This window comes from Scomber scombrus, chromosome 6 (genome assembly GCF_963691925.1).
Source record: "Scomber scombrus chromosome 6, fScoSco1.1, whole genome shotgun sequence".
Lineage (NCBI taxonomy): Eukaryota > Metazoa > Chordata > Actinopteri > Scombriformes > Scombridae > Scomber > Scomber scombrus.
The window spans coordinates 4,098,908-4,115,476 of NC_084975.1; the positions used below are offsets into that span (position 1 = coordinate 4,098,908).

General features: G+C 36.1%; 2 protein-coding genes across 2 annotated transcripts; one reads left to right on the forward strand and one right to left on the reverse strand.

Annotated features, from left to right (window-relative positions):
- The first annotated feature begins 2,544 nt into the window (after positions 1-2,544).
- hsd17b2 (hydroxysteroid (17-beta) dehydrogenase 2) lies at positions 2,545-7,270 on the forward strand. The gene is made up of 5 exons (XM_062420757.1): positions 2,545-2,791; positions 3,816-4,028; positions 4,536-4,721; positions 5,782-5,919; positions 6,924-7,270. The coding sequence occupies exons 1-5, from the start codon at positions 2,545-2,547 to the stop codon at positions 7,268-7,270; spliced, it is 1,131 nt and encodes a 376-aa protein (XP_062276741.1).
- A 2,920-nt stretch (positions 7,271-10,190) lies between these two features.
- Positions 10,191-14,690, reverse strand: mphosph6 (M-phase phosphoprotein 6). Its single transcript, XM_062421177.1, has 5 exons — positions 14,530-14,690; positions 14,303-14,415; positions 12,725-12,815; positions 11,449-11,549; positions 10,191-10,578 (listed from the first exon to the last, which is right to left on the reverse strand). Exons 1-5 carry the CDS (start codon positions 14,575-14,577, stop codon positions 10,428-10,430), a joined length of 504 nt encoding a protein of 167 aa, XP_062277161.1. The 5' UTR covers positions 14,578-14,690; the 3' UTR covers positions 10,191-10,427.
- Between the last annotated feature and the right edge of the window lie 1,879 nt (positions 14,691-16,569).

Here is a 16,569-nt window from a genome sequence, read left to right on the forward strand (position 1 = left end):
AGCGCGCAGCGGCGGGCCGAGCGCTGTAGGCCAGGGCTGTATAGCAGAGGCTCACACACACACACACACACTCCTAAACCCCGGGCCATCACTGACTAAAGAAAGCGTCCAGCCTCCCCTTCCTGGCGCTGGAACAGCCCCCCCGACTCTGTCTTCGTGCCAGCAATACTATAAGCTGCGAGCACCCCACGCGCTCGCAGGACAAACACAGTTCTCTCCAGCAGACTCTAATCTCTGCCTTTTAAAATCCCAGAGTCTAATGCAGAGCTGCTCCACCACAACTGCAGGTAATCAGCCTCATCCATTCCCCTCCCACAATAGCTCCATCACATTATGCAGAATTCACAAGTTAGATTAAAAACAAGTAACTATGAAATAGAAACAAAATTACAATAGTCCAGCCTAAAAGTAACAAATGCGTGGAGTAGTTTTTCTGCATCTTTTTGAGAGAGAAGATGCGTCTGATTTTTGCAATGTTACGTAGCTGAATAAAAGCGGATTTTGAAATGTGTTTTATGAAGGAGTTAAAGGTATCATCAAAGATATCTCCCAGATTCCATACTGGGGCCTGGAGGCCAGAGTAATCCCATCCAGAGTCGTTATATCATTAAATAATGTGTTTCTAAGATGTTTAAGACCAAGCCCAATAACTACAGTTTGGTTGGAGTTAAACAGCAGACTATTGCAAAGTCATTTATGTCCTTAAGGCTTGAATTATGAATATTATGAATTTAGTCAACAGTTTCATCTGACTTAATTTATAAATATACTTGGGTATCATCTGCATAATGACGAACATTCGTGGAGCATTTCTGAGTAATATTACTCAAAGGAAGCATAGTATCAGTCCAAGCACTGAACCATGCATGGAGCATTCATCTTTAACCCGTACAAACTGAAATCAATCTGATAAATAATAACAGTAATAAATTATTTCTGTAGCACCTTTCCAAACCGAAGTTACAAGGTGCTTCACATAATACAATATTAAACAGAACATTCACAAAAACACAATAAGAACAATAATTAAGCATAAATAGATGAAAACATTAAACAATAAATAAAACAACAAAAAGCAGCAATTATACAATATTACAGAAATGCAAGTCTGTAAAGGTGGCTCTTTAAAAGCTCTTTAAAATGAGGCGCTAATTCAGTTGATCTGATACTAAACGTGCAGTTTGTTTCACAGCGTTTGGGCTACATAACACTAAAAGTAGGGTCTACCTTAGTTCTAAACCTAGACCTTGGAACATTTAACAACATTTGATTGGCAGATCTGCACAAACAGGACTTAAACCAGCTTAATGCGGTTCCTTTAATGCCAATTAAATGTTCCAGTCTCTGTAATAGGATTTGATGATCAATGGCATCAAATGTAGCACTAAGCAGATACAAGTATTATGTAGGAAGTCACACAACTGATTGGCGACTGCTTTCTCAAGGATCTTAGAGAGAAAGGTAAGGTTAGATATTGGTCTGTAGTTGGCTTAAACACCTAAAGGCTTTTTTATGAAGAGTATTTGATTACTGCTACTTTAATAAAGGACTGTGGTACAAAGTCTGTTGCTAAAGACAGATTGATTATATCTAGTAAAGAAGTGCTAAATGAGGGAAAGACTTCCTTAAACAGCCTTGTTTGGATTGGGTCTAAAAAACCAAATAGTGTACTGTGTACCAGGGGCACAAAGCAGTGTTAGGGTTAGGGTGTGGCGTACCAGGGGCTCGAAGTAGTATATGGTGTACCAGGGAGGCAAAACATTGGATTATACGTTTTTCGACTGGGGATAGACAGCGAAGAGTAGACTCTAGGCTTGAAGCAGTGCACAGTGTACAAGGGGCACAAACTAGCTCATTCAGGAAGGTCAATTTCGGAAAAACAGTCTAAATAATCAATTATTACAACTGTTTCTAAGTTTCCTGTGTTTGGGACCAAATCTGTGCCTGTTGACCACATGTACCAGTTAGTGCTGAATAATAAATGAAGTGCTAATGAGGGAGCAGGTAACCATCTATTTTATATTGTCTTTCTTTGTTTTTAAGGTTTACTGATATACAATTCTGCAGATTTTCAGTATACTCTACTGCAAGCATGACTTGATCAAATCAAATACTAATTTTACAGCTGAATGCACATCTTTTTAGATTCTCCAGTTTGACTGCAACATAGCTACCACAGAAAAAAAGAGCAAAACAAAGGCCAAACATTCAAGATTATTATTATTTTTTTTTTTAATTTCTCCTGCTGAAAATGAAGCTCAGTGATTGAGTTTTAAGTATGTTTTCTTTGGGTATAAAAAATAGGTTGGACAAGGATATAAATACAAAGTGTTGTTCAGAGAAAGGGGGCGGAGGCTGATTTTGTGATAAGCAGCATGACTCTGGCCCTGCCTCATATCTCACAATGAAAATATGGTCTGCTCCATTCTTCTTCCAGACAAGGAACAGGTTTTTTGCTGGCAGGAGCCCAAATACATGTCATAACTGGAGCAGAGTAAACTACTGAGTCACAGCTGAAGGAGGCAGAAACACTGGACACCACAGATGGAGGTCTGTTTCTGTGCCGTGGCTGCAGCAGCATTCATATTAACTGTGGTGTGGACACTGAAGCAGAGCTGTGATGCTGGATACTGGCCTGCTGTGTTCGGGGCCCTTGGGGCCTCTCTCTACTTCACAGTTCCTCCAGTGTGCTGCGGGGCGGCCTTCCTGTGCTGCAGCCTCGCTCTGCTGTGTGTGACTGCCAGGAGAACCGAGCTGCTACCGCTGCAGGGCAGAGCGGTGCTCATTACAGGTGAGACCTTTAAAACAGACATTACCTGCGGTCTCATCAGGTAAACACAGACAGTAGCACTTATTTATGGTCCAGAGTGAAACATCCCAACAACTACTGGATTTCTTTTGATTTGCAACATTAAAATTAAAAAATTCCCAAAGTCACAAAAGCAAAAAAGTCATGTAATATCCCCCAATTACTCTCTGGGGTTTAAATTGCTAATTTCAAAGTATTTCAATGAGTGCATGTCAGTATGTAGCTTTAGCCATTAGCATGTCACACTATACAAAATATTAGCATGTTAGCATTCTAAATGTTAATGTGCTAAATGTTACAGGCAAGCCAGATTCATGTTTAGACAGTTAGTTTGTTTTTGTTTCACTGTTTTTAAATCTGCTTTCAGCGTTACATTAGTTTAATGAAGTAATAATTGTCTGACTCAACATAACCTCTGCATTATCTGTGTTATTCACTGCTTCAGTGAGCAGCAGTCTGCACAGACTGGACAAACCAGAAAGAGAGATGAAATATAAAAGGTTCAGATTGCGGGTCAGACTTTTTTTTTTTCTCCATGTAGTTTGAGAAGAAATATGCAGCGTACTGCAACTTTAGATCCACTAACCATCAACTGTAGTGTCTCTTCATGTCTTAGACCTACAGCTTCACAGAGCTCATAACATGTCTTATCTCTCCAATGGAACACATAAGGGCTGCTAGACTCACAGTTCATAGAGACTGAGGACAATCACCCAGGTTTTGTTGGAAACAATTAGAGTTTAAAAAAACATTGTAGAGCCAATTCTGTCAATCCATCAGATTTTTGTTGAGATATTTGAGTCTGGACCAAAGAATATGGATTTCTTTCATCTAATTGCCTGAAAATCACATGTATGGTTCAAGACTACATTCTTTGCAAGTAAAATTAATCATCACTACTTTTATTACAATGTATCTGTTGTCTTCCTGGGTCAAAGTTGCACAGTCAACATTAGGATGGTTAGCTGCAGAGAAATCAGAATAAATACATTTCTTCCACTCTCAGGTTGTGATTCAGGATTCGGTCACGCTCTGGCGAAGCGGCTGAGCCAGATGGGGCTGCAGGTGTTTGCAGGTGTGCTGGATGTGAACGGAGCCGGAGCTCAACAGCTGAGAGAGCAAGGATGTGAAAACCTGCAGGTCCTGCAGCTCGACGTCACCGACGGCTCCCAGATAGAAACAGCACACCTGTATATCCACAATGAGGTCGGAGACTCAGGTGAGACTGAACACTGACTGCTGAGTCATTGAGGCAGACGACAGGAAGCCTAATACAAGATAATTAGGTTTCATTTTGGCATTTTCAAGTTAACTTCAAATAGATTCATCACTCATAATACTGCAGTACTTTTACTGTGGTAGGATTTTTCATGCATGACTTTTACTTGGATGAAGTATTTTTAGATGCTGTATTGGTACTTTTACTGCAGTACTTCCTCCACCACTGTAGAATGTGAATGTGACATCCAGTTTGTTAACAGGGATAAAAAATAAAAAGCCAGCTACTACCTAAAGGTTTTCTACATAATTATCTACTAATAAATAATGAAAAGAGATTAAAAAGGCAATAAAAGTTTCATCATCATCATCATCATCAATATTTTATCAACTTGAAACTCGACTTTTTAACCCTGCTGGAGATCAACTTTCCACTTTGACATCAAAGAGTCATAAAATCCTCCTCACCACCATGATGAATTTTAAACAAGACTCACTTTTTGTGCAGGTCTGTGGGGTTTGGTGAATAACGCAGGAGTCCTTCTCTGTCCTGCGGACGCAGAGCTGCATCCCGTCACATCGTACAGACGCTGCATGGACGTTAACTTCCTGTCTGTGGTGAAGATGTGTCAGGTGTTTCTGCCTCTGCTGCGCCGGTCCAGAGGACGCATCGTCAACGTGTCCAGCATGGCAGGTACGTCTGACCTGAAGAGACATAAGACACATGCAGAATGATGCTGTTTAAACTAATAAACTACGAAGCAACAGATATAATTTATATGTTGATCCACCACTTTGCTCCAGACTGAAATATCTCAAAGATTATCAGATGGGTTGTTATGACATCTTGCTCAGACATTCATGTTTAACAGAGGATGAATCCCACTGACTTTGGCGAAGTTTAAACCATCCAGAAAGTTTATAGATTCAGGTTGTATTATATTCAAATTAGACTGTCTTCATTATCCATTAATCTGCAGATTATTTTCGTAATTAGTCGACTCAGTTTGTATATAAAATGTCAGAAAATAGTGTAAACATCAGCTATTATTTCCCAGAGTCAAAGATCACATATTTAAATATCTTGTTTTGTCTAATCAAAAATACAAAACCCAAAAAATTAACTTTACTGTCATTTAAAACAAAGACAAGCATTAAATCATCACATCTGAGAAGCTAAAAGCAGCATTTTCTTTTTTAGCATATTTGATTAAATCATGCCTAAAATTATTATTCAATTAACAAAATAGTTGCCAATTACTTTTCTACCAATTGACTAATCAATTAATAAAAAAATAAACAACATTAACACACATGGATGATCATTTGGTGGCTTTGTGCATTAAAATAATCCTATTAAAGCTGATATTTTGGGATATATTTGTGTATAAATACTCATCTGTTTAGACATGTTGGATCGATAATGATAGGCTATTAGATCTTTTCCATTAATTAACATATACTGTGTTTATTTTCTTACCAAATGTCCATATTACATACTGTCCATCTCTTTTCATTAAGCTTTCCATATCAAACTAAAACTAATACAGCCCAACATAAATGAGCACAGCCAGTAAAATGTTTGCCTCCTTCCTTTTGAAACACCTTTGAATAATGACATGAACTTTAATTACCTTTGCCCAGCTTGGCCTTTACTATGAACTCCTCTAGTGTTTGGGAGGAACATTACATTTAACCCAAGTTAAATACAAATACATGACTCCTTTAAATGCAGTGTTGGTTTCTCCCTGCAGGTGAGGTGCCAATGCCGATGTTTGCTGCTTATGGAGCGTCGAAGGCGGCGCTGAGAGTTTTCTCCAAAGTCATGAGGCTGGAGTTGTCTGTGTGGGGCGTCAGAGTGGCTTTAATTCAGCCTACAGGCTTCAGAACCAGTAGGTCTGATTTCATCTAATGATCACATTCAGATTTTAACCCTTTAATGTTCTCACCAAGAAAAAAAAGCAATGGAATTTTTTTATTTCTTTGCATTTTTTTATTCACTGGAGTCAATAATAACAGCAATCAATTGGTTTTTTTTTAACAGACCCGATAGTTATTAACCCTGTAAAGCCTGAACCATCAAATAATTGCCTGAAAACTCTTTAAAACTGGAGTTTATTGGATCTTCTGACAAATAAGTAAAACAAATAATTAAATACCGGTTTGTAAATATGAGTTTAGTTAGCCATAGCATGTTTTTTAAACAAATACAAATATATTGAATACAACATTTTTAAAGCCCTTAAAGGTCCTGCATAAAGCACACATCACCACCTACAACATTTTTTTGTATTTTTGTTTTCCTCACAACTTTCTTTCACTCAAACGATAACATACAGAACATTTTTAAGGCCTTAAAAGTCCTCCATAGAGCTCATATCACCCAAACATGAAATGTAATAAAATGATAATTGACAGATTGACAGATTTATGACCTTCTATATCTGATGTATCTCATTTCATACACACATTTTCAACACGAATTTACCATAAAATTAGGTACAAAATATTTAGTCATTCAACATTGCATCAATCCAGTAACTATTCCTATTGAAGTATCAGTAACTATTTTAATGTGTTTCTCATCTTAACTTTTTTTTTTTATTTGGCTAAAAAATATCCAGGCCTCAAAATTGTGGCTCACAGACATATGATATATCTCAACAACTATCAGATAGATTGTTATTAAATTTACAGCAGATGTTCATGTTCCCCAGAGGATGAATTATAATACCTTTGATCCTCTGATTTCTCACCTAGCGCCACCATCTGGTCAATATTTCACCTAGTCTAACACTTGCAGAACTAATGACATGAGACTCTTTGTGAGGCAGCTCCAGTAAAGTGTCCTAAAAGCAAAATAAAACCACATCTTTATGTTGTTTTCTCCTCTCAGATATCTTTGGGAACAGTGACGCCATCAATCACTACCGAGAGGAGCTCCTCACAGGCGTCTCCTCCGATGCCAGAGAGGATTATGGGGAGGAGTACATCTCGTCCCTCCCCAGCAGTTTAACCAAAATGTCCCAGCAGTCGTCGGTGGATCTGTCTCCTGTGGTGGACAGCATGTGTCACGCTCTGCTGTCCGTCAAACCCAAACCTCTGTACACCCCCGGAGTGATGGGCTGGTTCCTGCCGTTGCTTCACCGCCACTTTCCCACCGCAGTGTTCGACTACATCATCACAAACCTCCTGAAACACACCGACTGTGAGCCTGCAGGCCTCCACATCCACTCAGGTTAAAGTGTGTTTATACTGAAATCCAGAGCAGCTTCCAGAGACTTCAAATGCATCAAAATAAACATTAGGTGCCTTTTTTGGAGGAGCAAACTGCATTATTGCCATGTGGTGATGGAGATGAGAACAGCAGCAGTGATGGAAGAAGTGTTCAGATCCTTTACTTAAGTAAAAGAGCCAATTATAGTACTACTATACTATACTACTCCATTACAGGTAGAAGTGTTTGATGTAGTATGCAGTATTACAGTAAAGTAGTGGTTTGGTCCCTCTGACTGATATATTATTATATATGACATCATTAGATTATTAATAGTGAAGCATCAGTGTTAGAGCAGCATGTTACTGTTGTATCTGCTGGAGGTGGAGCTAGTTTACACTACTTTATATACAGTTAGCTAGTTTAGTCCAGTGGTTCCCAACCTAGGGGTGGGGCCCCTCCAAAGGGTCAGCAGATAAATGTGAGGGGTGGTGAGATGATTAATGGGAGAGGAAAGAAGAAAAAACTAAGTTGAACTTTTTCTCTAATCTTTGATTTTTGCTGAAATATTGGATCATTTGAACATTTATTGAAATGAAAGCATGTGAGAAGTTTAGAGGGAAAAATCTCTATTTGATGGAGCTGTTAACAACTCATAGACATCTGAAATGTGAGCCTGACTACACACTGCTTTTTGGTTTCATCTTTAACAATGTGTTGTATTTTAAAAGCTTGTTATATTATCCATTGTGTCAAATCTTCATGTGAGAAGTAACTAAAGCTGTCAGATAAATGTAGTGGAGGAGAAAGTACAATATTTCCCTCTGAGATGTAGAAAGTAGCATCACATGGAAATACTACATTTACTACTTTAATAGAGGTTTGGTTTCTGTTGTTTCTGACGTGGTTTTTAGGATTGTGGCACTTTGACGCTGACTCAACTCCCAACCTTTTGATTCATTATCCAACAGATTTGAAACTCAACCATTTATCCAGTGACCCTTGTACATCTGGTCCAGGTTGACTTTGTATGTTTGCCTCGTGTGTTTCTCCTATGAAGACACAGTGGTTGTGATGAAGCGTAAATCTGTTTGCACAATTAAAGGCTGTGAATTAATCGCTGTGAAGCACCTGATTCACCTGCAGCTCCTCAAGTTGCCCTGAAAAGTGTTAATTGGTATTAATTGGTGCATTATGTAAGGGTTAGGGTCAGAAATTAACTGAACATCTCACAGTCCACACAGAGTATATCAGAAATGTTTTACTACGTGTTAAAAGTTTGTCATATTTCTGAATGGAGTTTGGTGTATATATATAAATCTATTAAATGCACAATTAAAGGCTGTGAATTCATCGCTGTGAAACACCTGATTCAGCTACATGTTGCTGGAAGATTTGACAAGAACCGTGTTTTAACTTGAGTAAATGTACTTAATCAGTTTCCACCACTGGAGAACAGAGACAGTAATTAAAGCTCATGTTACTGATGTGTGGAGATATGTTATTAACCCTCCTGTTGTCCTCGAGTCAAGGAAAGAAGGAAAGATGGAAGGATGGAAGGAAGGAAGGATGGAAGGGAGGAAAAGGGAAGGAAAGGAGGAAGGAAGGAAAGATGCAAGAATGGAAGGAAGAAAGGGAGGAAGGAAGGAAGGAAGGAAGGAAGGAGGGCTGGAAGGAAAGATGGAAGGAAGGATGGAAGGGAGGGAGGAAGAAAGAAGGAAAGGAGGGAGGAAGAAGGAAGGAAAGATGGAAGGAAGGAAGGAAAGATGGAAGGGAGGAAATGGAAGGAAGGAAGAAAAGAAGGAAGGAAATGGAATGGAGGAAGAAGGAAAGGAGGTTAGGAAGAAGGAAGGAAGGAGGAATGAAGGAAGGAAGGAAAAAGGAAGAGTCAAAACAGACGGGGTCAATTTGACCCGGGAGGACAACACAAAGGTTAATGAAATTATTATCAAACAAATCACACAGAACATTATGAAAAGTAAGTTTGTAGCTGATTTGTAGAGAAGCTCCTGACAGCTGGAGGGTTTTTAGGACCAGTTTTCTCATTATCTATAATGTGAAGCTTTATTTGAGGCTGTTCCTGTGATTAAAGTTTAGATACTTCCTCACTGACTCTCAACACCACTGCTCACGTTCCTCCTCACAGCAGGAAGGTTTGAGCCCCGGCTGTCCAGAATCCTTTCCTTGAGGACTTTGTATGCCCATGTGGGTCTCTGCCAGGTGCTCCAGTTTCCTCCCACCATCAAAAACATGTGTCAGTACCTCTGACCAGAAGAACTGCATTTCGTCCTTGCTCTCAGCTCCTAGCTGTGTGTGTGTGTGTGTACAGGATGGTCAAATACAGGGGATCAATTGTCCCCACAGGGATCAATACAGTTCTTCTTCTTCTTCTAAACTACTTCAATTGGCAATGTTTCAATCCCATTTACATCTTCATCTGATGACAGTAAACTGACTATCTTTAGACTGTGGAATGACGGTCAGGATAAAAACACCATATATCAGGTCATCTTTGGCTTCTGGGAAACGGTCAACAACATTTTTTACCATTTTCTGACCTTTTTTAGACCAAAAGACTGGTTGATTAATTGGGATTGAAAATAATAGTTGAATGCTTTTTAAGACATGAATGTGAGCGTGAATGGTTGTTTGTCTCTATATGTAGCCCTGTAATAAACTGGCGACCTGGTGTACCCCGCCTCTCACCCAATGACAGCTGGGATTGGCTCCAGCCCCCACGCAAACCTATGTAGGATAAGCAGTTTGGTATTTTGATGCTCTTTAAGACAGTTAGTCTTAATAGTTCGTAATAGATAGTTCGTCTCCTCTCCAGAAACACAGTGTGATCAGTGTGATAGAAGGCAGACACACATACTGGAGATACACTGATAAATACACTGTGCTTTGCTTTTAATGGAAGTCCTCCAGGCAGCACACACTGTAAAAACACACCAGATGTTCTCAGCATCTCAAAGATACATCTTTAAAAAAAAAGAAAATACTAACCCAAAAAGCAGGATGTATAACATCCATTCATCCTTTAAAATCCTCATTCTGCTCGTCACAATCACTGATGCGCTCTCTCTAGATATATACATAAACATGTTCATGCACACAGTTGTTTTAAAAAAAACATATTTTGAGTCTTTTACATAAAAAATACAGAGTTCTTCTTCTGTGGTTTCAGTCCTGAGGCTTCAGAAAAACTCTCTTTGGGTTTGTTTCCACCACGTTCTGGTTCACGTCTTCTTCTACTTCTTCTACTTCTACGATGGCCGCTCGATCTCGCTTCTTGGCAAACTTCTTCTTCATGCTTCCTACTAAACTCTCGTACCTGGAAAAGATGAAACAACAATATACAAAAAGGTCAGCTTGTTGAAGAAGAAGAATATAAACCTGTATGATCTTCATCTAGTGGAAAACAAGTTTGGCTTTGTTTATTTCTCCATATCATGAATAGTTTTTTTTACTGTTTTGGAGTCAATGATGTTTTTGTGTCCATGTGGTTTAGTCAAATATAAAGGGGTTAAAAAGTGAAAATAAACGTATGAATAACTTGCACACATTCTTTGTTTGTGGACCCAGCATCAAATTTCTGCTTTTAATCCATTTTGAGAGAATATATTAGAGGATTATGGCAAAAATGTCTAAGTGGTGTAACCATAAAAACTTTGTACCAAATAATTCAACTTGCTTAAAAACAGTAAATTGTCAATAAAACACCATATCAACTAGTGTTGCATGATCTTACATTATAACTTTATATTAAATAAAGGAATAAATAAATGAAAATAAATGAAATAAATGGAATACAATTGTTCTAAATATTACATTTAATCTGGTAACCATGGAGATCAGGAAACATTTGAAGTCATTATTAGTATAAGTCCACTTAAAAACACTGTAGGGGATAAAATATGTAATATGTATCATTCTTTTGTGGTTACACCATTTGACATTTTCAGGAGCATTCAGTCTTACTTTTGGTTAAAAAATGGTGCAAATATCATTTCAAATGATATAAAACCATCAAAAATTATTATATTATTATTTTTTTAATATTATTATTATATTGTTAAAGATATTTTTAAATTGCTCATCTTGCTCAACCTTTATTTATCACTGACCCTTATATAGTGAATTAACAGCAGATAAAAGACACAAATCTGCAACAAGCCAAAACCATAAAGTTCCACGTTCGTACCTCAGCGCCATCTCTTCATCTGTGACGTCTGTTTGCATTCGGCGGTCTTCTTCCTCTTCTTTCTCCACTTCCTCCTTCGGATTCATCAGAGCCATCAGTTTCTGCAGCGGACGAGAAACAATCATTTAACATTTAAATGAAATGTGGTCACGTTTATATATATATTTTTAAGCTATCTTTCTTCTGAAAACATTTAATTTTTTTCATTTTGCAGCTTCGTCTGTAAGTAGATATCTCAGGTTATTTTCTCCATCATATAAGCAGCATGTAACACTGATTTTATTAAAAAGGTCAACAGCAGTTAAACGTCAAGCTGAAGCAATTCAAGATAAGATATGATAAGTTCTTCCTTTATTAGTCCCTCGATGGGACATTTACAGCGTTACAGCAGCAAAGTGGAGAGTAAAAATAGAAAGAGCATCAATAAAAAGAATAAAGAACCATAAATAAGTCAAACAAGCAATATGAACAATAGAAAGAAAGAGGAACTCATTGATCATTGGAAAATGTATCTAACTATTTTAATAATTGAATAATAGTTTCAGTTATTATTTTCAGCAACATTAGTCCAAAATGTCACTGTGAAATGTGATTATTTGATACTTTTGTTTTATTATATATATGAAAAATAAACTATTTTTTTTAGGTGTTGCACATCTGCTCAATAAAATGCTGCTTTTGAATATGTTCACTTTGGTTTTGGGAAACTGTGATGTCATTTTTCACTACTTCTCCCACCATGAATATGAGACTTTAACTTCTTACACACTAAATTTAATTCCTGATTTTACAACATGATCTAAACTTTATTATTTTGCATCCATCTTCACTGTTTTTCATTATTTCTGAACTTTTGGAGGCAAACACACAAACATCTGCTTCACTGAAAATATGACAATAAAACAAAGAGTTTGACGGCAGATGGAGGATTATCATCATCATCATCATCATCATTATCATCATCATCATCATCATTATCGTCATCATCATGTCAGCTGTTAACTTTGGATCAAACATAACTTTTGTTTTTATCCTTCATGCTTTAATTTGAATCCCTCGGCAGGTCGAGAGAAAATGATGTTAAAGAAATCTTATAAAAATGTAGAGTTGTCACATAGGTGGATTTATTTGTTTGTTTTTGAAAGAACCAGATAGATAATTGTTTTTAATCCTTGTAGACTCAAATATCTGTGAAATTATTTAAGCAGAAAAACATTCAGTAGAACAAATATCAGAGAAAAAACAGAACTAATAAACATTAACATTAAAAACAAACCTCGACTTCTGGATTAAAACCTTTGAACGACATTCGGCCGTAGTACAGGTCCTCACATGGGACAAAACTCTTCTCTTCTATGATGAGGTTCCTGAAACAACAAAACGATTATCAGTGAGGGGAAAACTAAATATAATAAAATATATCAACACCACAAATGAGCGACAGACAGCCTCCAACATGATCATAACGTTGAATCAACACCAACAGTCAGATTCATCACATGGCTGCTGTGTCAAGTTTTATTTTAATGAGATTTACTTAATTAACTGCAAGCTGCTCCTTTAAATCTGCACTACACTGTTCCTTATCTCATATGGCTGTTTACAGTTAAGTTTTTTAGTGTTTGCAGCTTCTCAAATAGTAATATTTTCAGCTTTCTTTAGTCCTCTGTGACAGTAAACTGAATATTTTTTAGCAAGTTTGACACAATTTCTGACAGTTTACAGACCAAAAAACAAATTGATTAATTGCGAAAATAACCATTAGCTGCAGCCCTACATGCACCCATTACTAACAATGTATGCATAAGAGTTTTTTGCAGTTTTGTCATCAAATATTTAATCACCAAGAAAACACTTTAAATAATATTCAAACTAGAGATGCACCGATATATGAGCCGATATTCCTCTTGTTGACTAACATCGATCAATCAGTAAATAAGATAATAATACTATTCGCTGATGTTCTGGTTATTTGCGGTTAGAGTTAGGACTCAGACAGTCGTAGCAACAGCAGCAGTACACAACATTATTCTTATTAAGTAGATAATAATTGTATGGCAGGTTATAAGGGTTTTAAAGGAGTTGTTTATTTTAATAAAAGAAAAAATGATTTCTTGTGAAAGTTTTTAAAGATATTTCAACTTTAATATTATTTATGTCCCCACATAAAAACAACACACACCCGAGTACAGTAATACTACAGTGTTCAACCACACAGGGAGACGCAACCGCAAATCAATAAATAACAATAAATACAATAAATATATAAAGTGCTCAGAAGAACGCCACATGCTTAATAAAGTAAGTGGCGTTCTTCCACAAGAAATCACTTCATATATTTATTGTATATAAATCTTTTCATGAATGTTTGCTCATTCAAAAAAAGTTAAACTATTCAGGTTTTGTTTTTTCTTTTCTTTTGTTTCCTTGTGGAATAAATAACAAAAAAACATAATAACATCATCAAAAAAAGAAAGAAAAAAGAATTGGTATCGCTCTATAGACAGATTCTTATTTTAAAAATTGGTATTGGTCCACAATTTCACAATTAGTGCATCCCTAATTCAAACCTGTATCATTATTATTAGTATATATATATATATATATATATATATATATATATATATATATATATATATATATATATATATATTTATAGTATTTTTCTCTCTTAGTGCCCTAAAAGTTGACACATTATTAGATTAAGTTGTGGCTGCTGCATTAAATATAGACAGAACATCTCAAGTTTGCATATTAACTTATCATAATTAACTTCACATGTATCTAAATTGAGTTTGTTGTGTATACTTCTGTGTGTGTAACTTTATATTAAAGCTATTAAATGACCACTTACTCTTTAGCTTTGAGCTCTGGCAGATCCAGATACCAATGTTCATCACTTATTATCCTCTTCTCGTCTTCTTCCAGCTGTTTCTTTGTCTCCGCATCCAAACCTCTCTGCATGAACTGCAGAAAACAACACATAAACACACATTAAATCATCCATGTGTTCATCTCTCTGAATGCTAATGCTAACTCTGTAGCTAATAGTTTCTCTTCTTTATTAAACTTTACTCTTACCTTCATGCGCATGAGGTTTTTAGACAGTTTCGCAGAGTCTGCCGCCATCTTTAACCTGATTATAGATAATTAATTCAACTAAAGAAGCTAATGATAGGTGGTTTTTGGATCATTAAACGAAATGTTTTGCTAAAAAAAAAAACCCACGAGTGCAGCTGCTGTGAGACTGTCAGACCAGAGCAGCAGACTGTCGAGCAGGGAGCAGGGAGCAGTCTGGCTAATCGATCTATGATAACATCGATGCTCTTTACAATGTTAAAATCAACATGTTTTTTTTTTTGTTTTTTTTTTTAGAGTATTATTATTAAATTATTTAAAGTATTAAACTGCTTATTTAAGAATATTTGACATTATACATTTGCTTGCATTTGATTTAACTTTTAATTTAATTCAATTTTAATAAAAGTTGCTGGTTACTGCTTTTATGCTATTATTAAAAAAATGATGTTTTAATGTAATTTTTTATTTATTTGTCTTTTATATTGATGCTTTTATCTTGTAGCACTTTGAGATTTTGGTTCAAATGTAAAGTGCGTTATAAATAAAATGCATTATTATTAAAAAAAAGTAAAGTAAATACAAAATATTATTATTGTTATTAAAAATAGGAATAATGTTAATAATAATAGTTACAAAAAAAAAAAAATTTAAAAATTTAAAAATTTAAAAAAAATTTAAAAAATAAATAAATAAATAAATTAAAAAAAATAAAATAAATAAAAATAACTATTAGGCTATTATTACACACACACACACACACACACACACACACACACACACACACACACACACACACACACACACACACACACACACACACACACACAGTGAAGAAGGTTGGGTAATTTTGGGAGACTTCCCTTGTTTCTTAGTGTTTTGTTGTAATACATTTTGTCTGTTGACCAATCTGTGTTGAAAGCATGAAGACACACAAGTTCCTCACAGGTTCACTTTAATCACTGCGGACAGAAAATACACAAAACAGCTTCGTTTGAAGGACAGAAGAGCTCAGAGAGTCTCATATTTAACTGCTTTAGTATTCGTCCATCAGATGATAAACTGTTGGTGTGGAGAAGCCTGCGAAGCAATAAATCACAACACAGCGACTCAACGATTGTTTTTAGAGGAGGGTTTCACCGTGGGCTCATTACCTGCCTTTAAATCAGATTTAAACCAGGAAGTAACATCAATCTGGATTATTATTCTATATTTATTGGTTTGGCATGATTGTGTACATGTCTGTGTGTTTGTGTATTTATTACTGTCTATTTTATTATATTCAGGCCCGGCACAGCAACGTCTAAACAGATTAAGACTGCCCAGGTTTACTCCACATGATTTGGGTTTACATAATCTGATTAATATCTTATACGTTATAAATTAGCAGCAGTTAAATCCAATCTGAACTCCATTTTGTGGTCTTGAAGAACTGGATATCTTTGGGTTGTGGACCGTTGGTTGAGACAAAGTAAGACGTTTGAGGTTGGATATTAGTCTCTGGGAAACAATGATGGACATTTTTCACCAGTTTCTGACATTTAATGAACCAATAACTAATCAATTAATTGAGAAAAATAACATTCATTGATTGGTGTTTTATCAAATTACACACAGAACACTTAACAAACATCACAGGTAGTATTATTACATCTTAGGCGGACTGTAAGGATTAACAAATAGTGAAAAATGTTGATCAGTATTACCTGAAGCCAAAGTTAATTTAGTCAAAGTAGAAAAATGTGTGAGTGCTGGAAGTTTGTAATCGCTTAATAATTGCATGAATGCTGTAAAAGTGCTGTAAAAAACAAACAAAAAATAAGATAAATTAAAAACAGGATGAAGATAAAGTGGAAGGTTATTATTTTCTTCAATAATCCATCAATTGTTCATAAAGTGACAAAAAGTAGTGAAAAATGCAGATTATTCCCTGAAAAACAAGTGAACATGACTTTTGTTTTGTCTGAACAACAATCAAAAACATGAATATAGTTAGTTTACTACTAAAACTGACAAATTACAACAACAATTAACACCTGAGAA